The 22,278-nt window shown below is 39.8% G+C and overlaps 1 protein-coding gene across 2 annotated transcripts in view; it reads right to left on the bottom strand.

The window, feature by feature from the left end:
- The window catches only part of SV2C (synaptic vesicle glycoprotein 2C), a 565,988-nt gene that overhangs the window by 205,869 nt on the left and 337,841 nt on the right, over nucleotides 1-22,278 (bottom strand). For both annotated transcript variants that reach the window (XM_058434087.1, XM_032145005.2), the window contains exon 2: nucleotides 1,420-2,100. In XM_058434087.1, the coding sequence (XP_058290070.1) occupies nucleotides 1,420-1,999 (580 nt within the window). In that variant the 5' untranslated portion in view covers nucleotides 2,000-2,100. The remainder of the gene's footprint in view (nucleotides 1-1,419; nucleotides 2,101-22,278) is intronic.

Below are 22,278 nucleotides of genomic sequence, written 5' to 3'. Positions count from 1 at the left end.
CAATTTGGCAAATGACCAAGGACCCTCCTCTGAAGCATGGTGATGTCTGCGTTTGATAGTGGAACACACAAATGAGTGTACCAGCAAAATATGCACAATATGCTCCTGACTCCCACCCCTTCAACCTACACAATCTACTTTCATGGATCCATTTTTTTTAGCTAAGCATAAAGAAACAAATACTAGGAGTGGGTCATATAAAAGAAACAAGTGTTAAAGGAATAAAAAGATGTATATCATTTTCTCATTCATGATTATCTCTCTTGTGTTGTCACAGAGCAAGTTAGGATATGGCATTTAATTTTAATCACCCAGGAAATTTCTCAGCATCAATGATAATAACATTACTTAATAAAGTTACTAGGTTTCCACAAAAAGAATGTATACTTTTGTTTTTGAAGCTTTAGTTTTAAAGAAGTGCCTTGGAAACATAGACACTAAGTATTCTTTCTTTCTTAGACTCTGAAACACAGAAAGATTTAATATGCACATAAACATGTTCTCTGACGCGGGATTTGCGAAGGCAGTTTGAAAATCCTCCTGATTTTATATACCAAGTGTTTGCTGCGGATCCTTAAACTGCTGGGGGGAGATTTCACTGCATACTTGCTTCTTGCCTACTTATTTTCCCTTGCACAAACTCGGAGAGTGTTAACTATAGCTTTGTAAAAATATAAACCTGAGTCCATGGTAACTTCAAAACAAAAATCAAATCTGCTGTATAGATATTTTATAGAGAGGTTACATTATTTTTAACACACACATTTAAATATTTATATGATTTAAAATAATATAAAAAAATGAAGTTTTTCTAGTTTGGGCACAAAGTTACACACCTTGAAAAAGATTAAAAATCACCTATAGAAAATTATATGAATAAGGCTAGTTGAAAATCTAAGCAAACATACACATAGATAATAGAAAAAATTAAAGTTATCAGGGTCCGAAAATATTTAAACTACTGTATTACACATAAAAATTGGCATTTGAAATCACATTTGTCAGAGTTTTACAGAACTAATCTCTGTATTTAGAGAAGTGTTAAATATAACCGCATTATTAACTTCCAAGAGAATAGCTTTGGAATTTAATAAAGGAGAAACCAATGCAACTATGATAAAAATATAAGTTAAAACATACTCTAACTTACTTTGAAATGCATAAAAATAAATGGGGTTGATGGAGAGATGATAAAGAAAATATAGTAAATGTTAACTACAGAATCTAGGTGGTAGGTATACACACGTGTTCACTGTACAATTATTTTGATTCTTTTGTATGCTTAAAGTTTTTTGTAATAAAAAATTTGTTAGAAAAAATGCAGTGCTCTAGATGAAAAGTATTTATTCTCTATGTTGATAACTGTGCTTAACAAATAAGCCAGTTTCAGAGTTGGCCTCACTGACACCACACACTCACCTAGCCATCCAGATCCTGAATTTGGGATGCAGAGGTCTGTCTCAGCACTGGGTAACACGAAGCCAACGACAAACACCTCTACACCATCTGCCATAAGAGCCATGCCCAGGACGAAGAAAAGGGCCCACTGAAAACGACCATGACCGCATTCTTGGATTATCAGCTCATATTGCTGGGCTAGCTCTTCCTCGTCAGCTCTCCTTTCTGATTCCAGCTCCCGCCGGTCCTTGTACTCATCGCCCTTGGGCTGCCCCACTGACACGATGCTGTCCTTCGCTTGGTTCATACTGGGGATGCCCTGATACTCCCCCTCGTAGATCTCATCATCTTCATCATGGCCCTCAGTGGCTTCACTTGAGCCTTCGTCATCATTGGCCTCCCCATTATAGGTTTCTCCAGCCGGGTAGTAGTCATCATCATCTTCTTCATCTTGGAACCGACTGTAGGACCTCTGGGTGTATTCATCCTGGGCTCGGTCCACAGCTTGATTCACCTTCTTCACTGTTTGTTTCTTCACCTCTCTGGCAATGTCCTTGGCACCCTTCATCAGTGAAGTCCTATCCTTGTAAGAGTCTTCCATCTTATCTCAACTGATGGCCAATGAGAAGATGGGAAATTTTCACAGCCTCCGTTCAGTGGTTCAGTTCTGACAGCATCATCCACTTTGGGTTCAAAACAGAACTGCGAAAGAAGAAACAGAGGAGATATTTATTATTCCTTTCTATAGATTTTTTTACCATCTATTTCTTGACCTCTTTTCAGTGTCCCACAAACTGCAATACAGAATTAGTTTTTCCTTTTTTTTTTTTTTTTTTTTGATCTCACTGTATACACATGTATGCCCTAGGCTGCTTCTCTGCTTAAGTGTGAGCATCACTTGGAGTATTTAGGGTTTTTGCTGCTATTATTATTGTTTTATTTTAAGGAATTCTATCCCCAGGGTAACAGTAAACAGGAATTCCCCTGAGAATAAAACAGAGCATCTTGCATCTTTAAAAGCATGCCCAACATATTTTGAAAGTGCTACAAGCATATACCTTGATTGAGAAAAATAGTATTGCTCACCGACACATACAAATATTGCAAAGACAAACCAGAGCATTAGAAGAATCCTACTGGGCCTATTTCCTCACATTGAAAAGCAAGCAGCCCCTTATACAATTGCTATCAATCAAACTATAGCTATATTTGTAAAATTGGATTTCTCCCCTACTTAACATTGTGTTTCCTTCCAACAAATGGTAACAGAGACTCACATGGCACCCCAAACTGGCAAGGAGTATATTCCCGTAGCATAGTGTCATATCCACAGGATTGTCAGAGTTCATCAAATGACTTTATGGCTGCATTTGATATTGAATTAGAACATATGGCTTGTTTGGTGAGAGGAGTCTGCCCTTTCAGAAACTACCCCCAGGCCTTCAGGGACAGGTAAGCTCCATGCCATGTCCCTTCACAACCCCACTTCTATTTTCTTCATCTCTGGATACCCAGTACACACACACACACTCTCTATCTCTCCCTCCCTCTCACATCCTCCCACCTGCCACTCTGGTTAGCTGCTGTTTTGGTAGTAAAGTCTGGACCTCCCAGGATCTGTTATTTGGTTTTCTTTTTCACTGATAGCCCCCTCATGCCTTGGTTCCTTAAATTCAGGCTGACCTCAAGGTAACTTATATTCCATTTGTCCACTCAGCTGCCTCTTCTGGTGGCTCATGTGAGTCACTGTCAGGTTCATCCTTGTACACAGATGATAACAGAGGTTAAAAAAGTCTTTCTCCCCCATCATTAACTCCCCAAGCCTTAGGCTACAGCAGCATTCCAAACATCGATTTATATAATCGTCATTTCTACTTTTTCATTTTGTACCTAGTTTAAAATATTTAAAGTGGCTATTACTAACATACATTTAATTACTCCTCCAAATGCCACAATCAAACCCAGCAACAAAGACAAACAGATGTTTGTTTATAAATGGACCATGCTTCATTCCCACTGAATACCTACAAATGCCCAGTAGGTAAAACAGGAGTATGGCTCTCACAGGCCTGCGTTTTGGAAAATGATAAAATGAAATTAAAATAAACATATGATTGCAAGGTTTTTAACCAAATGTTTTAGTAAATGATTTTTCTGTTTGTTCTCCCCTGGCTTTTTTTTTTTTTTTTTTTTTTAGAACTGAGAAGAAGAGAAAGGGAGGAAGAGAGACATGGGAAAATCCATGAGAACAGTAAGAAAAAATGGAAAGGTGGTGAGAAGGGAGGCTGAGGATGGGGTGCTCAGAGACTCAAGAAGTCAGGGAAAAGGGGCAGAGAGGACAATGATGAAATTGAGAGACATTTCCTACTTTAAAAATTAACAGAAAATCGGAACATTTCACACAATAAACAAAATAAACTGCCATCCTATCCATTGAACGGATGATCACATCGGACACTGGGTATCAGCTGCTTCCTGTACATAATCAGCTCCAGAAACACCATTCAGTGAGCTCCAAAGCCCGCTTAGTTGAAAGCAGACTCTGAATGACCCTACGGCACTACCCCAGTGCCTTTCATAATGGAAAGCTTCTGCCATAGCTGTTTCCAAGAAATTATACATCAACTGACTGCATTTGGCTTTTTTGCTTTTGTCCTCAGCCACAGGTGTCCTTACCACATGCTTTACAGGGTTTTCATCCCTAAAGAGGTCCTTGTATAGGAGCCACCTCTGTAGGAGGCAAGAGGTACGATATCTTCAATGTCATGGTTATGACTGGAAAAGTGGACAATTCTAACCCCCTAAGTAATCTAAGCACTTGAGCAATGAGAAATAAAATAAAATACGAATTTTACAATTAAACATTCCAATTTTGAAAAAATTCTTGCAGAAATCTTAGTTTTAATTCCAGGACAAAACAAAGTATGTGCACATATAAGTTCTTTCTGTCTTTCAAGGTTTCTCATCCCCCAAATCGAAGCTCAGATAAGTTCCTTGAGGGAAGAGACTTGTTCTTTAGTTTGTAGTCTTACTAAAGCAAAGAAGATTTTTCTGTGCTCTTTCATAAATGAGAAATATGAATACTTATTCAAAAATGCTATATAAAATTAGATGTTTGTAGATATTGCCACTGGGGTTAGCTGGTGAAGGGTACAGGGGTCTCTCTGAATTATTCCTTACAACTGCATGTGAATCTACAATGATTTCAAAATATGGAGTTAAACCAAAACCCCAAGTTTGTACTATTCTTATTTTTATTTTATTTTATTTTATTATGATACTTTAGGTTTTAGGGTACATGTGCACAATGTGCAGGTTTGTTACACATGTATCCATGTGCCATGTTGGTTTGCTGCACCCATTAACTCATCATTTAGCATTAGGTATATCTCCTAATGCTGTCCCTCCCCCCTCCCCCCATCCCACAACAGTCCCCGGAGTGTGATGTTCCCCTTCCTGTGTCCATGAGTTCTCATTGTTCAATTCCCACCTATGAGTGAGAACATGCGGTGTTTGGTTTTTTGTCCTTGCGATAGTTTACTGAGAATGATGTTTTCCAGTTTCATCCATGTCCCTACAAAGGACATGAACTCATCATTTTTTTATGGCTGCATAGTATTCCATGGTGTATATGTGCCACATTTTCTTAATCCAGTCTATCGTTGTTGGACATTTGGGTTGGTTCCAAGTCTTTGCTATTGTGAATAGTGCCGCAATAAATGTACTATCCTTATAAAGCCGTCTTGGAATATGTGCAGGATGATTGGCTGGGGGCAGATTATTCAGAGGCAGAGTTACAATTCTATGGCTATTATCTCCCTCTGGTAAATGGGAAAATGTAAAAAGCTTGGCTCATTCCAGATATTGCCAGGAAAATGGCAGATTGATATCTACATGGGAAGGTCATGCTTTAATTAAAGTAGCACTTCTCAAGGGTGGAGTTTACACACCAGGTGTGGCCTATAAGAAAGTCCGCAAGCAGCTGTTTATAGCATCATCAATGTTTTCTTTTGTTTCTCGAATAAATTACAGAGTTATACCACATAATACTCGTCGGACTTTGTTTCAATGAAAAACAAAACAAAACAAACCACTTTGATTTGGTGCTTACTGTATGTGAGGCATTGTGCTAAAAACTTCCTGTATATCCTTTTATTCTTTTATTTAATCTTTACTTCAGTCCTACAAATAGACATTATAGTCCTCCATTTTACAGATGAAAATTTAAGGCTTAGAGAGATTAACTAGCCCAAAGTCACAAAGCTCGTTAGAGGAGATGCCGGACTCAAGCTCAAATGTGTCTGACCCCAAAGCCTTACCCCTTATCTTCATCTGCCTCACCCAGTGGTCTCACTGACGTCTTATTAAATGCAGTGGGCTTCTTCCTAGTCATTCCAGTGTTCCAGTAACTTTTTTTCCTACACTAAAATTGTTTTATAACTACTTCTCTAAATTGTCTTCTATATTCCGAAGTAAAGAGAATTGTTGTGAGACCTTTAATCAGTGATGAGCTTTATATGGGTAATAATTTTAAAATGTGGTCTTGTTTGTTCCGATAAACTACCCTAGGATGGTGGCTGTACTTCAAAAGATAATGTAACCCTGTTAAATAAGACATCAGTGGGTCAGCATGGCAGGAAAGTAGGCAAAGCAATGAAACTCTAACAACCTCTGACTAAGTACATGATGCTCCTCGTGTACTCAAGTCAGTTTCCTTCTCCACGAAGTAAGGGTAATAATAACCACCTTCCAGTGTTGTAAGAATTAAATGAGTTGTTTACACTGGTTTTAGGACAGAATCTGACATATATTCAGTGGTTTCAATTCAGTTTCCCCAGGAACAGACCTAGCCATAAGGAGTCAGCTGCAAATCATTTATTAAAGAGTAAGGGAGTGAAGGAGCAGGGCAGGAGGGGGCAATGGAAGCAGGGCTGCAATTTTAGGTATTGTACCATGGAGCAAGCTTCAGGAAGAACTCTGGAGTATAAATTATGCCTCGGAATTTTTCCCCACTCAGGCAAAGGTGCTGGGCTTTCATAACCCCATGCCAACTGTTGGCTGAGGGCTCCTGGGGGCAATGGTGGAATGTAGGAGCTTCCTGTTCTCTGCACCAAAAGGCAAGGCAGTTCCAGTAGCCTGAAGACAGTCCTCTGAAGGTGCTGGCCAAGGAAAGCAAAGGCACACTGAAGCCAAGTGGGGAGAGCACAGAGATGATGAAAGGGGTCCAGGGACCCAGGGCATTAACAGTATCTCCTGTAAAAGCACTTGATAATATCTGTTTAGATGCCCTACTCATCATGCTAAGCTGCAGGATACATAGCCGACTGAAAACTGCATTTATAGAAGCAACTGTTAAACCAAACAACGTTCACAGCAAAGTGAATCTGATATAGTCAATGACATGCACAATCATTGTGTGTGATATTTTGCACAAATATGTAAAATATAAAGAATAATTATACACATGAGCATTATTCTGGCATAACACAGTTTTTGTTTTTTTTTTGCTCCTTTGATGGTTCATGACAAACACACATATCCAATACCACTACACACTATTTTAAAACTTTCCTACACAAGCTCCCACCCTACACAACCCCCAACACACAGATGTTTCTCTTGGTGTTTCCCCACACCTCCCAAACATGCAGTCTTCCCTTTGCTTTACTCCTCGTCACCACCATCAATCAAAAGATCTTGGATAGCTTCTCCTCCCCCAAATGTTCTAGAATCTTCTGGATGCTGGGAGAGTCCATTCTTCTAACAATTGTATTTATGCAGCTTTAAAACCATTGGGCGCTGACAGAGTAATGATAGCAATAATAATGTCTAATCCGTTATTAGGTTAGCCATGTGCCACGCACTTCAGATGCATTATCACACAATAATGCTCACAAACATTGTATGGGGTAGGTACTTTTAAAAATCCCCACTTCACAGATAAGAAAACCGAAATCTGCCCAGTAACAATGCGACCCTATGCAATGCTACTCCAGAGCCCAACCACATACCCACTACATCTGCTACGTGCTTGTAGAAATGGGAGCCTGTGATGGAAATAGGGATCTGAAACAGCATAGGTGTGTAGAAGGCAGCCCCCATGCCAGTAGACTCGGGCTCTTCTAAAGTACTTGCAGATACGTAGTGGGCTGGGATTGGGCAGAGGGGCTCATAACATCCCTCTTCCTCTCTTAAGCTTGGATCTAGAAGAGACATTCAACACAGAAAACAAATGGTGAACTACCTGCCAGCTGACTGGACAACTGTGTCCAACTTTATCCCAGATGCCACACCTCCCTCCCAAGTCAGGCATGCTGGGCTACACAGGACTCCTTCTGGAGTGGGGTGGGATTGAGCGGGGAGCTTTCCATGAAGCTCTCCACACTGAGCACATCTTTGAGATGAAGAAATAGAAACTGACCCATCATCCCAGCCTGTCCAAATCCCTGACATTGAGTGTTTATTATTTAAAGACACCTCTTGCCCTCCAACCCTGTAAACTACTTGTATGCATACATTCTCATTCTTTAAGGTGCAGTTCAAAAATCACAGTTCAAAAATCACCTCTTTCATGAAACGATTTTCTTTCTTTATTGCTTAGCCTAATCACATCTTGCAAGTTAAGTGTAGCTGGTTTCCTCCTGGCCTTCAATCACGTTTTCCATTATGCTCATCAATACATGTGATGGCCTTCCCTATTAGAGTGTAACTTTCCTGAAAACAGGAATCTAGTAAAAAGAAACACCATAAAGTAATGTTATTGGGTTTTTTGTTTGTTTTTTGAGACAGGGCCTCACTCTCCCACCCAGGCAGCAGTGGCGTGATCATGACTCACTGCAGCCTCAGCTTCCCAAGCTGAAGCAATCCTCCCACCTCAGCCTCCCGAGTAGCGGGGCCTACAGGTGTGCACCACCATGCCAGGCTGATGTTTTATTTTTTGTAGAGATGAAGTCTTTTTATGTTTCCAAGGCTGGTCTAGAACTTCTGTGCTCAAGCAGTCCTCCTACCTCAGCCTCCCAAAGTGCTGGGATTACAGGTGTGAGCCTCCGCACCTGGCCTTAAAGCAATGTTATTAAATGAGGACTCAAGCACCATAAGGGGTCAACTCTTAGTTCCTCCACTTTCTTTATCAGGCAGTTGTCTGGATCAGTAGTTCCCCAAGGTGCAATCTGCACCTTGTGGTCCTATAAAGTGCTCTGACTTTATATGACTTTATATGCTCTCACACTTCATGTGGAGTATGAGTAGGAGGATTACAGTACAAAGCCTGTTATAAGGAACCTTGCTTAAATTGGTTACCCAATCATTTCCAAACTTTCCTAATAACAGAATTCCCCACCCTCAGCATGACACCAGTGAGCAGTTCTCATTATACACTTTACGGAAATACTGTATTAAGATGAACACTAAAATCCTTTAAATTCTAATGTCTCTATTATAAAATACCATAACACTAATTAGAATTAATTGAAAGAAGCAGGATAAAAGGCAGAAAATCTACATTAAAATAATATTTCTAAAATAAAATACAGTATTTCTTTCAAGTGTATCAAAAACTGAAACTAAGTTTTCCAAATGTAATTGCTTATGATTTTTAAACAGACTCGCTATAAAAATAGAAAGTATTTAGCATATCTGTGTATTTTTAAAGTAATAAGTCATTCAAAGAGCCTGGAAAGTTTAATTTTAAGTATATTAACATTCATTTTTATGCAATTTTCACACAGTTAATTTGCTCTATGCAGAATAGATCTCATAAACCAGGGTAAACTTGACCTCAGCAGTTGTCCAAATCTCTGCAAACCCCAGATTAGTGAAATCTAAAGGCCTCACACAAATGGCAAACCTGTATGCATATATAAACTTTTGTGAAGGTCCCAGAAATATCCTCAAGTGAGTCAAAGTGGGCAGCATCCTTCTCTGAAGAAATACTTGAATTCAATTTAGTGCAGAATCTTTCTTTCTGATTACAAAACCAAAGCATGCTCATTTTACAAAGAACTGGACCAATGCATACCAATTTGGATGGCTACTAGCAAAAATCAATCAAACAAATAAAATAAGGAAATAACAAGTGTTGGGAAGGATGTGGAGCCATTGTGCACTGTTGGTGGGAATATGACATGGTACAGCCTCTGTGACAAACAGTGTGGCAGTTCCTAAAAACATAAAAATAGAATTACCATATAATCTAGGAATTCCACTTCTAGGTTTAGACACAAAAGAATGGAGAGCAGATTCTGGAAAAGATATTTATACATCTATGATCCTAACAGTGTTATTCACAGCAGCTCAATCAAGGAAGCAACCCATTGGCCCACTGACCAATGAATGGATAGGCAAAATGTGGTATACACAGACAATGGAATATTATTCAGCCTTAAAAGGAAGGAAATTCTGAAACATGCTATAATATAGATGAATCTTGAGGATACTATGCTAAATGAAATAAGCCAGTCACAAAAAGACAAATACTGTATGATTCTATTTATATGAGATCCTTAGACCAGTCAAAATAATAGAGACAGGATATAGAATGGTGGTTGCCAGGGTCTGGGAGAAGTGGGAAATGGGGAGTTTTCATTTAATGGATATGGAGTTTCAGTTTTACAAGATGAAAGGAGTGGTGGAGATGAATGGTAGTGTTGGTTGCACAACATTATGAACATATTCAGTAGCACTGACTGTACACTTAAAAATGGTTAAGTGGTAAATTTTATGTGATGTGTATTTTATCACAATAAAATTGGGGGAAAGTAATAATTTAAAAATCCAGGAAGTCATAAACAAGAAAATAAAAACATTTGTATTTCTCCCACCCAGAGATGCCCACTCTTGACAATCAGCAATTGTATTTCCAATATTTAGACTATGCAGATGCATGAGCATATAATTAATTTAGATCATACCATACATTTGGAGTTGAAGTCTATTGTCTCTAACTATTTGGGTGTGAATTTTCTCATTTGTTGGGTTAGTGACTAACTCAAATAGGACAGGACTTTATCACAAGTTCAGTAATTCTTGGCTGTGAGCATATCTTCCATAGCAGTGGTTCTCAACGTGTGGTCTGAGGATTCTCAGAAAACTCCCAAGACTATTCAAGAAATCTGTGATGTCAAAACAATTTTCATAACAATAGAAATGGTATTTGACTTTTTCACTCTTATTTTTCATAAGTATATAGTCACATTTGTGAGATGCTACATGATATACAATTATATCATTGCTCTGGTCATTTATGAAATGTGTGCTTGTAGATCCTTTTTAAAATTTTTTTTGACACATTGTAATTGTACACATTTATGGAGTACAATGTGGTCTTTTGATACATGTATACATTGTATAAGGATCAAAGCAGAATTGTTAGCATTCCATCACCTCATGCACTTAATATTTCTTTGTCATAAGAACATTCAAAAACCTCTCCTTTAGCTTTTTGAAATATGCAATACCTTACTGTGCTTGTAGATTCTTGTGTTTAAGGAAGGTTCTCAGTTTTAGTTTCTACTATGGTAAATATCAATCGATATTACCCATAAAATAAAATCTCTTTCATCGTTAATAATTTTTAAGAGTGAAAAATGGGTTCTGAGACCACACCAAAAAATTCAGAACAGCTCTTCAATAGGAGTGTTTGCCTGCTTGGACCCTACATTGTGGAGCTTCCCTATAAGGCTGTTTTGTTTTTGGGTTTTTTTTTCCCTGTAGGGTTTTGAGTTTGCCTCTGCCACAGCCCCATGGGGTCACAAACTTCTCAATTAGTTTTTCTGTCGGTGGCTCAATTCTGGATTTCCACATTGTACAGAAATACTGGCAGGCTCAGGATTTCCATTTCAGGTGGGTGACATTTCCTACCTCTCTTTATGTGGGGCAGTTGTGGACTGTCCCTTCTTCCAGGTAGGAATGGGCAGTATGGCTCCCAGCTTGCCTTCTGATGATGTTTATGTCCTGGTCATAACTTGGAATTGCAGTGTCAGCTCCCACACACTGCTATATCTTCCTTTTCCACTTCTGGCACCTGAGATCTTTTTCTTCTTTCTTTTGATGTCAGTTATTTGTTACCCAACAGTACTTTGAAATATCCTCCACACATGTGCAATAGGGTGCAGGGTGGGAAAGACGGGGTTTAGCATGTGCTTCAGCCACCATCTTGACCCAGAGGTTGACATGTTTATAACCTGCTTTAATCACACACTTTATATTGAAAACGTTCTCATGCTTTAAAATATTCTTCTACCATTTTTTTTTTCCTGTGGTACACCATAATTCATTTAACCTGTCTCCTGTCATTGGGCATGTAGGCTGTTTATATCACCTTAGTGTTATTAATATGTGGTGATGCATACCCATATGGGAAGTCTTACTGAGATTTCCTGAGGTCAAAAGGAGCACATAGTTTTGATGTCTTTTCTTTTCTTTTCTTTTTAAGACAGGGTCTCGCTTTGTTGCCCAGGCTGGAGTACAGTGGCATGATCTTGGCTCACTGCAACCTCTACCTCCTGGGTTCAAGCGATTCTTGTGCCTCAGCCTCCCGAGTAGCTGGGAATACAGGCATGTGCCACCATGCCCGGCTAACTTTTGGTATTTTTAATAGAGATGGGGTTTCGCCATGTTGGCCAGGCTGGTCTCGAACTCCTGTCCTCAAGTGATCCACCTGCCTCAGCCTCTCAAAGTGCTAGGATTATAGGCGTGAGCCACTGTACCCAGCCAGTTTTGATTTTTTTTATATATAATATCATACTGCCCCTCAGAAAGGTTGTGACAATTTATAATTCCAGAAGCATGTAGAAAAGCCCCTATTTCCTTAGATTCTCACCTATACTGGAAAATACCAGTTGAGATTAGTTTAAAAAAAGGTGTTTTAACATTTTTAGATACATGTGATTATTGGTGAAGTTGAACATGTCTTTTCTTGTGAAATCTTTTATCCTTTTCCCATTTTTGTATTGAGGTTTGCAGTAGATTGAACGGTGACCTCCAGAAAGATACCCTAACCTCCAGAACCTGTGAATGTGACCTTATATGGAAAAAGATATAAATATTTAAGGATCATGAGATGAAATCATCATAGATTATTCAGGTGGGCCCTATATTCAATGACAAGAATCCTTATAAGAGACAGAAAAGAGAAGACACAGAGACAAAAGGAGAAGACCATGTGAAGATGGAGGCAGAAATTGGAGTTACACAGCCAGAGGCCGAGGAGCACCTGGAGTCCCCAGAAGCTAGAAGAGCAAGGAGGGAGTCTCCTTAGAGAGAGTGCAGCTCTGCTCACATCATAGTTTGGGACTCTGGCCTCCAGAACTGAGAGAGAATAAATTTCTATATTTTAAGTCATCCAGTTTGTGGTAAATTGTTAGGCAGCCACAGAAAATTAATAAGAGATCCTTTTCTTGTTGAATTTTAAGAGCTGTTCATATAGGAAGGATATAAACTCTTTGGTCATATATGTTGTAAATTGTTTCTCAGATGGCCTTATGCACAGTGTTTTTCACTGTGAAAAGCTATTAAACAATTTGTATATAGTCTATTTTAAGGTTTCTTTGTTCATGTTTTCTGCTTTGTTGTAAATTTATTAAGGCCCTCCTGAACTTCCAAAACATTCATCTATATTTGTTCTAATTAAATTTAGTTTTATTGTTTAATGTTTAGTTCTGGAATTTTTTTGTTATATGAGGAAGGGATTTTTTTTTTAATAAATAACCGAATATCTCAGAAATAGTTATTAAAATGCCCGTTTTATAAGAGAAAAAATTCCTACATGTATTAGTATCTGTTCAGTTTTTTATTCTTCTGTTGCCTTTATACCATTTAGCTTTAATTTTTGTCACTTTGTTACATGTTTTAATCTCAGTGCATGTATCCTCCATGCTTCATCTTCTGCAAGTATTTATTGATTATTCTGATCTACCTTTTCCTCCAAATAAACTTTAGAATTGCTTAGCTACTTTTAAAAGAAAAATTTCATTAGGATTTTGCTAAGTTTATAAATTAATTGCAGAAGTGAGTGATCTTATTTAGAAAGACATCGACTATTCAAGCTTTCTTTCATGTAACTCAGTGAAGTTTAGATGTTTTCTTCTTACAGTGCCAGTTATTTAATGAACAACATACATACCTATATATAGAAAATATATATTTAAACATTTTAAAATTCATTTTATATTTGCATATGGTTTTCTCAAAACCATGATATATAATTGGCCACAAACTAGTTTCTGCCAGATCCATTGGTTGGGTCAGGAAATGTGCTGTGTCCTGCAGTAAAACATCAGGATTCATGGGGAGCAACTCACTGAATTCCATTTGTGGAACAGAGTGGATGCACTACAAATAAGGGACAGACTTGCTTAAGGATAGTTCAGAAAGACAAGGCTCTGAACCATGCTGACAGTCCTAGCTCACTTTTCCTCTCCATATCCTTCTGTAGACCTGGACCCATCTCGGGTAAAGTATGTACAGGAGCAACTTTGCAAGAAGAACTGGCAAGCACATCCAGAGTGTCTTCATTCGAGCCCAGGAGGAGTGCAATACTCCTGGATTCCTGTCCCTAAGTAGTTACCAGGATCTCATAGCTCTTTGGGGGAAAGAAGATGCCCTAGGAGCATCAAAATGACCTGCATTATGAAGCATAATCAGCTACAACACTGTCATATGCAATTCCTGCTCTTAAGTAACAGTGAGACATTCTCTTCCATCCAATGGCCAAAGGCATTCTGGCAGATGGTTTTCCCTGCATTAAACAGGCACCACCAGACTTGAAAGGGACCATCTGTGAATGTGGTAATGACCACTCAAAGTCAATGTGGTCAGTTCTGCCTCTTTCACTGGAACTTATGTGAGGGAAACTCAAAGAGAAACAAAGCCAGGACCTGAATTCCTTCCCAGAAGGTGAGGCTTAGGGAAGGCGGTGGGGACTGGGAAGAGCAGAAGGCAGAGGGGGGACTTCCCTCAACAATTCTGCTTCCCTCTCCTGGGTTTAAAAGATCCAATCACTCATTCAGGAAGTATTTATTCTGCACTTGTGATGTGGCAAGAACTCTTCTGGGAGCTAAAAGTCAGAGACTGAACAAAACACACAAAGTCCCTGATTGTAGACAGCTTGCTTTCTTAAGGCAACACAGATAGCAAGACAAAGAAATGCAACTCCATGTAGTGGTGAGTGCCACAAATAAAAATAAGGCAGAGTAAGGGGTTAGAGCAGCTCTGTCCCATAGAACATTCACAATGGTGGAAATTCTGTATCTGACTGTCCAATAAAAATACAGTAATTTAAATTTAAATGACCCACATGGCTAGAAGCTACTCTATTGGATGGTGCAGGATTATAAGGTGTGGGAGGTGCTGCTCTTCTAGGAAGAGTGGCCAAGGTAGGAGACTGAGCAGAGGAAATTTAAAGAGAAGCCCAATTAAGGCTAGGGCATAGGCCATGCTGCTACCCAGAGGCTCAGAGCTTTCCAGACATGGAAGACAGCAAGAGTAAAGGGGCTCAGGCAGAGAACGGCAATGAGGCCAAGTGGCTGAGCATAGCCAGGGAGAGGGGGTCAAGGGAAGTGGCTAGGACATAACACCCAGGACTTTTGAGAGCCACAGTAAGGGCCTTGGGTTTTCTAAGAAAGATGGGTTTAGAGTAGGGGGAGGTGACAAGATCTAGAAGAATGTACCCTAGTGGAGCATAAAACAAGAAGTTCTTTTTAAATGCTATTTACCTAGATATTGGCAATGCCTCCTTTTCTTTTACTAGATCTCATTATCCCTGCTCTTTCACATTTGTTATCCTTTTTATTCCGACTACGATCACCTTATAATGAGCATGACATCTTTGAAAATAGGTAGCATTTATTAAATCTCATTAAAGACGGGTTTGAGGAAGGAGGAGGACAGTCAGAGGGAAAGTTCAGCAGTGCAGACAGAGCAGTCAAAGAGAAAAATCCAGCTCTTCATTGTACCTGGTAGGTGCTTGATAAGTAACTATGATCAACTACCCTTCTCCACCTCCACGTTCACTCAATCTGTCACCAGAGCTATTACAAAATAAGACTAGTTTCCCTTTTCCCTGTATGCCTATCACTAAAAGTAGCAGAAAAAGACAATCCATAAATTAGATATTCCTATCTTGCATATTTAAAACTTGGCTATAGAGCCAAATACTGGTGTCAAGCAATTACTTGCTATGCTACTCTTTCTAACGCATAAATTTGTTTTTTTTTTTAGACTCAAAGATGGAAAACTAAAAGCAGTCACGCCATCCATATACTACCTCAGTGGGACCAACGCGCGATTGTTCCTAAATTTATACAGAAACTCTACAACATCCCTTGAGTAAACAGGTATCCTAGACATATTAAAATGACCTAGTTTAATAGACATAAACAGTGAGCTTGTTTATGAGTTAGACACACACTTGGGCTCCCATACTGCCTTTACCACTTACTAGCTTTGTGACACTAAAATGGGAAATAACAGTGCTGTTGTTAAGATGAAATAACATCAAAAAGGCAAATCGTGGTACGTGGTACCCATTCAGTAAATGCTAGTTTACTTGAATTTAAAGAAGAATAAAAGAATGTAATTTATAAATATAATTCATCAGTCAGCAGTGATAATACCGGCAATTTCCTATTTTGAAAGGAAACATGATTGTTAAACCTAAGTTGGTCATGCCTTTCCCTAGCTGGTGAGCACACGCTGGGAGACATGAAGCCACAGCACGCTATTTCAGAAAAGGCTCACCCCCAGTGTTTACAGCTGTTGCTGAGCTACACACCCTGGGGTTTAGCCTGCAAAAGAAAGCTCAAGGAAAAATGTCTACTTGTCTGCCTGTCTTTTCTGCGGGAATCAGGGCAATGTGATTAACATACTTGCAGAGTTTTAATGCAATTTAAAAGCATAGCCAGATTGATCAAGTCGGCTTCATTCCTATTACATTGATAACAGCAAAACACATTTTCCTGGACCTCAGGAAGCTCTCATAGATGTCAACAAGAGGAGGAAACAGAGCCCCCAGAGCTTGCACTGTTCTCCCTTTACTGGCTAGAAATGTTGTATTTTCTCTTTCTACTTTGTGTTTTACTTAGTAAATATTTCATTTTGCAAGGTTCTTAGGGTGGTGGCTATAAAAAGCAGCCGCCTTTGTTTATTCAGCCCTTCCCGAACACCATGATAAAATCCACTCCCACGGCATTATTCCCGTGGTGATGGGGGATGGGGAGGGATGCTGTACTCATTGTTTCCCTTGCTTGTGGCCTCTAGAAATGAGACATCAGGGACTTACTGAACACCTCCACCAGTGCTCTGTAGCTAAATGGGAGCACAGCTTTGAGACCAAGGTGTTTCAGTGGTGCACAAGCCCCCACAGAGCCATCTGCAAAGCATGAGACCTGGAGCATTCATTTACTTAGCATGCAGTGTTCTGCCCAGGGTTCTGTTGGTACATAAGAGATGTGTGCTGAGAAAATGCCATCTGAGGCAGGTCTCTGCTGCCACAAGCCTGGTGTGTGTGTGTATGTATATGTGTGTGTGTGTGTGTGTGTGATTGTGGGGAGGAAAGTACAAATTTATGCGTTAGAAAGAGTAGCATAAGAGATCTAGGTAGCCACTGAGAATGGGCATTCTCTCCTCTTTTCCAATAAAACCTTCTCTTTATTGTCATTGGGAGAGAGTTGCTAAACTAATTCACAAACAACATGTAAATAAATGGCTAAGGAGTTCCTACAGTACTTCTCCTTTCCCCGAGGCATTTCTCTCTTAATTCCTTAGTCCAAGAAAATCGGTAAATGGTGGAATTTCAAGCTCAGTAGTTGGGTTTATAAGTTAGATATTGGGGGACAAGGACCTCTTGGCTTAAATCCCCCAAGTGGACTACTGAATATTCCACCAATGTTTGAGAACTGATCTGGCCTCCAAAGCAACAGTCACAAGGGAAGTCAGAATTCATCCATCCACCCTATCAGACTACAAGTGCCTACGGGAAGGGACCATGTTTTAGCTCATCTCATATTCTTCATAGCCAAGACAATCCTGGACATTCATTCATTTACTCATTCTTCACACAGCTATTTTGCACCTGCTCCACAGAAGGGTGTAAACCATTCTTAGATGCTATGCATACAGGAACTAAAGGTACAGGCCCTTGCCAGCAACGTATCTTCCATTTACTGGGGCCACCCAGCAGACAAACAGACAATTATATTATGATGGGATAAGAGCAATGTGCTGGCACGTGGTATTATGATATTATGGAGTGAGGTCTAAACTAAGCTGGCCAGGCAAAAGGTGGACAAGTAGAGGTATTCACTGATTAAGGGCTTGCTTATTAAAAGACATAGTAAGAATTCTATGCATATAGGTATAGGTTGAAATTTTTTAAAAACACAAACATGAACTGGAGGGCTTTTGCAAACCTATACTTGTGTTAGATGCAAAACAAACAAAAATAAAAACAAAAACAGATTCCAATGACTCCTTCAACTGTCATACCTCCGGGCCAGTACTATAACTCAACCTTGGCCTTACTTGCTAAACTTAAAATTTTAAGTTTCTTCCTTTAGCTTTTTTGTGTCTTATCTCCCTGACATTGTTATCCATTATAAATTAGTGCCATGGAGGAAGGTATAAAGGCACTTTCGTGACTGACAGAAATACATGATTGACATCTGATTATATACAACAGTATTTTCCAAAATTCATTATGGGAAATAATTTTAAAGTGTTCCTAAAAAAGAAGGTTTATGGCCAAATATGTTGAGGAAACACTTGTCACTTTCTCACCACTTCCGCTACTCTTTACCTGGTCTAAGCCACCATCACATGTCACCTGAACACTACCAGGGCCTCCCACTTGGCATTCCTCATTCTACCTTTGTCCCTCAGAGTCCCTTCTCCACAGGGCAGTCAGAAAAAACTCACCAAAGGTGTGGCAGGAAACCTCAGTTCCCTACAGAAAACCTTCAGGGTCCCCCCCCCCCCATCCCCTTGGCCCCACAAGGCCTCGCCTGCCTCCTCTCTGGTCTCACCAGCCACGCTGGCCTCTGAGAGGCCAAACACTTCCTGCTTCCGGCCCTTTGCACTTGCTGTTCTCCTGTGTTGCAATTATCTCCCCCCAGAGAATAGAGGCTGGCCTCCCTCCTGCACTTCCTTTTGGTGTCCTTTCAAGTGTCACCTCTACGTAGAGCCCTTGACCACACCACCTAAGAGTGTCAGCGCCTCACATCAGCATGCCCTGATCCTTTATGCCATTTTTCTTATCATCTCTCACCATCTGACAACATACAACATATTTTGTATTCGTTCATTGCCTGACTCTCCTTGCCAATCATAAACTTCATGAGAAAAGGAACTTTTCCTATTTTGTTATTAGCTAAATTCTAATACCTAGCAGAATGCCTGATACATTCTAAAATATTCATTAAACAAATGACTGAATAAAACACTAAGTTAAGCAAAGTTAAAACTTTTTTGCTGGCCTTCTCAGAACCTTTGATATGCAAATGTGGATTGTGACCTTTTAAGAAAGGAAACGGGTGGCATCACCCAAATTTATCTGACCTGAAAGCACTCTATTGACAAAGCATCTTACAGAATAAGCATTCCCAGGACAAGTGTCCAGAAACCAGGGATGACACACATCAAGGATGAAAACATTTTTCTGGTGTTGCCAACAGGAGAAGTTTCAAGAAAGACCAAGGCCTTCTCTTGCTAACAAACATGACTCACACAGTGCAGGAACAGGAGAAATGCCACGGCCTCTCAGTGTAATACTGAGAAAGCAAATTAACTTTGATATTTCCTGGTCTAATCCCGGGGAGGCAAATTAGCTTGATGCTATCACTGAGTAGTGAACTGTTTCTGCCACGGCCAGTACGGTCTGGAGAGAGACGCCTGCCTTTGTCTTCCAGTCTCCATCGGCAGCAATGGAATCTAATTATAACAGTCCCATAGGTCACTCTCTAAATGGAAATACACTGCTGAAAATATTCAGGGTGGAGGGAGAAGGACAAAATACATTTCTCGCTGGAAAAGTGCCTTACTTTACCCTCTTTCAATTTCTCTCACATAATTCACATGAATTATTTAAAAATATTCATCATTAATAACCACCTTTGCTTTAGTCATAAGAAAATCATACGTGATTCCTTAAGACAGACAGGTCTAGATATAAAAGAAAGAAAGAGTTAGTGAAGAAACTTATGATTCAAAGGGCATTAAAAAAATAACTCCCAGAGCAGACAGTTCTGACAGACTCTGCTTCCATTTAGGGGATCTTTTGGAATCCCTCCCCACCTCTCCTCCCCCAAAAAAGGTTCCTCACCTAGTGCATAACACAGAGATTCTAATACAGGCAATATTCAACTCCAAGCCCTTGGATTTTCAGGGATATGCATTCATGGGGTGTCATCTGCATTGCACATTTACACTTATAAAGTAATTTCACATGTTTTGTCTCACTTGATCCTCATAAGTACCTAGGGTAGATCTTATAGAAAAAATAATTGAGATGGAGAGATGCACTGGCACTGGCCCAGAGTCACACAGAGCCAGTTCTAGCAAATGTGAACCCATGTCTAAGACTTCTGGCTCTGAATCTTGTTCTCTCTCAGCTGCTGAGCCCTGGGGAACTCCCAACACTCACGTTCTTCGCACCATTGCGGCAAGCAGGCAACACTGCATCAGCTTTCCGATATGTTTCATCCCATCCTGGTTTCAGAATTCAGTTTCTAACTTCTCAATAAAATGTCCATAAGGAGACAAATTGAGAACAACAGAGCTACGCTATGAGGCTGGTGCCGATGGGCTGCTAGGCTGGTTCCTGTGCCCAGAACTCACTTCTGCACAGCAACCTTGCAGACTCTGTGATCAAATGTGTGCCTCAGCACACTTACTTCAATTCAGTGACTCGTGAGACTTCTCTCCATTGTCCCACCACAAATGTTAACTCCAGAAACCCCGAGGGCCTGCTGAATTAGAAAAATAGCTCTTTCAGGAACATGCCTTTGCTGGAGAGAGTGCCCTGCCTGCTAACTTCATATGAAAATGCAGCAATTCCACTCAAGTAGATTCCTACCAAAGATATTCATGCCCCTACTTCCTGCAGTCACAGAGGAGGCCCCAAGTGACACTGTCCACCATCCATGCCATCCACTTCCCAATGAGCACGACAAATCACTCTCCATGCCCTTGACTTCAAGTAAAAGGGGCCTCCTCAGTTTCTTTCTCTGCTGTCTCTGCCCCCACCAGCCCTTCTCATTGTTTTGACATAACCCCATAGCTTCTCCCCTATTCAGCAGGGCTCCTTTCCTAAAGATTTCAAAAAATACAGAAGTCAGTCCTTTGGGATATGCATATTAGGAAACACGATTTGGTTCAGAGGGACACCACTTACAGTTGTTAGGTGACTAAAAATACTGTGGACAGCCATACCTCTGAAGAACTGGACTGGTCATAATGAAATGTAACCACTAATTGTTATTCTATTTCTATGGAAAATCAGAGTTGACTTAAGTCATTGTGGCTTTAAATGACTTTTCTAGACACAAACCACTGTATTAGTTCCCCAGTACTACTTTTCCAAGTAAAAATATACCACAAACTGGATGGCCTAAAACAATAGAAATTGATTGTCTCACCCATTCTAGAGGCTAAAAGTCTGAAATGAAGGTGTCAGCAGAGCCATGTCCCCTCTGGCACCTGTAGAGAACACTTTCTTGCCTCTTCCCAGCTTCCTACGGTGGCCAGCAAGCCTTGGCATTCCTCGGCTTATAGGTACATCTTTCCAGTCTCTGCCTCAGTTTCTCCCTATGTGCCTGTGCCAACTTTCTCTCTTTTCATAAGGACACCAGTCACATTAGGGCCCATCCCAATGACTTTAACTTGATTGCATCTGCAAAAACCTTACTTCCAAACAAGGGCACATTCACACGTATGGGAGATTAGGACTTTAACGTTTCTTTTCAGGGACACAATTTAACCCATTAACACCCATCCTACCAAAGAACTGACTGTATATGAAATGAACTCACATTTGATTATGCTTAAGAAGAATGATAAGATATTTCATTGGTGTTTTCCCTGTAATCATTCCCCCTCAAATTTTTAAGTGAGGTTTGCAGATACTTCAAATCTCAGCTAGATACCGTTCATTGGACATAGTAAATGGCACTATTCTTGTAATCTCAAGAGATTGAGCCCTTTGCAACTCTTCTGATATTAGACTAGAAAGAAGAAAGATAGAATATTTATGAGCACACATGAACAATCCTATCACTTTGCTTTTCTCTTTTCATTCCTTCTTATTCACTGAAACTTTCAACATATTTTAAAGTTATATGTAGTAATACAATAGGCAGTTAAGGCTTGGAAATTAGTCCTCTAACACAAATTCTTCTTTTGAATCTACTCCTCCAAGCGTTTAAAAGCAAAAAGGATGGTTCTATAATTATAAATTCACAAAGATCATCAAAAGAAAAAGAAAGTCACTCACATCCTTCGTTGGCCAGATTTTGGCTGGGGGACCTTGGGCTGTTCACATCATCTCTAACACTAACAGGACAATGTTGAGATACAAGAAAACACCACCAGCAGATAGCTCATAAGTTAGTCAACTCCTTTGTCTACACGATGCCAAACAACCAAATTATATTTTTTTCACCACAATTAATGAAACTAATACCTTATCTCCATTTGTTCTAGGGTGGGACTCACATTTGATCCATTTGATCCCTAAGTCAAGCAGCAAACGATAATTTAAGGCTTTAGCTTGAAACCAAAACATGATCTTTTACATCCTAAAAGGTTAAATGATGTTAATGTTATCCAATGAAAAAAAAGTTTTTGGCCTCGATGGAATACGGGTATTTATTTTTTGCATAAGAGAAAGGT

Source organism: Hylobates moloch, unplaced genomic scaffold (genome assembly GCF_009828535.3).
Source record: "Hylobates moloch isolate HMO894 unplaced genomic scaffold, HMol_V3 SCAFFOLD_23, whole genome shotgun sequence".
Lineage (NCBI taxonomy): Eukaryota > Metazoa > Chordata > Mammalia > Primates > Hylobatidae > Hylobates > Hylobates moloch.
This window is presented reverse-complemented; position numbering and strand designations above follow the sequence as displayed.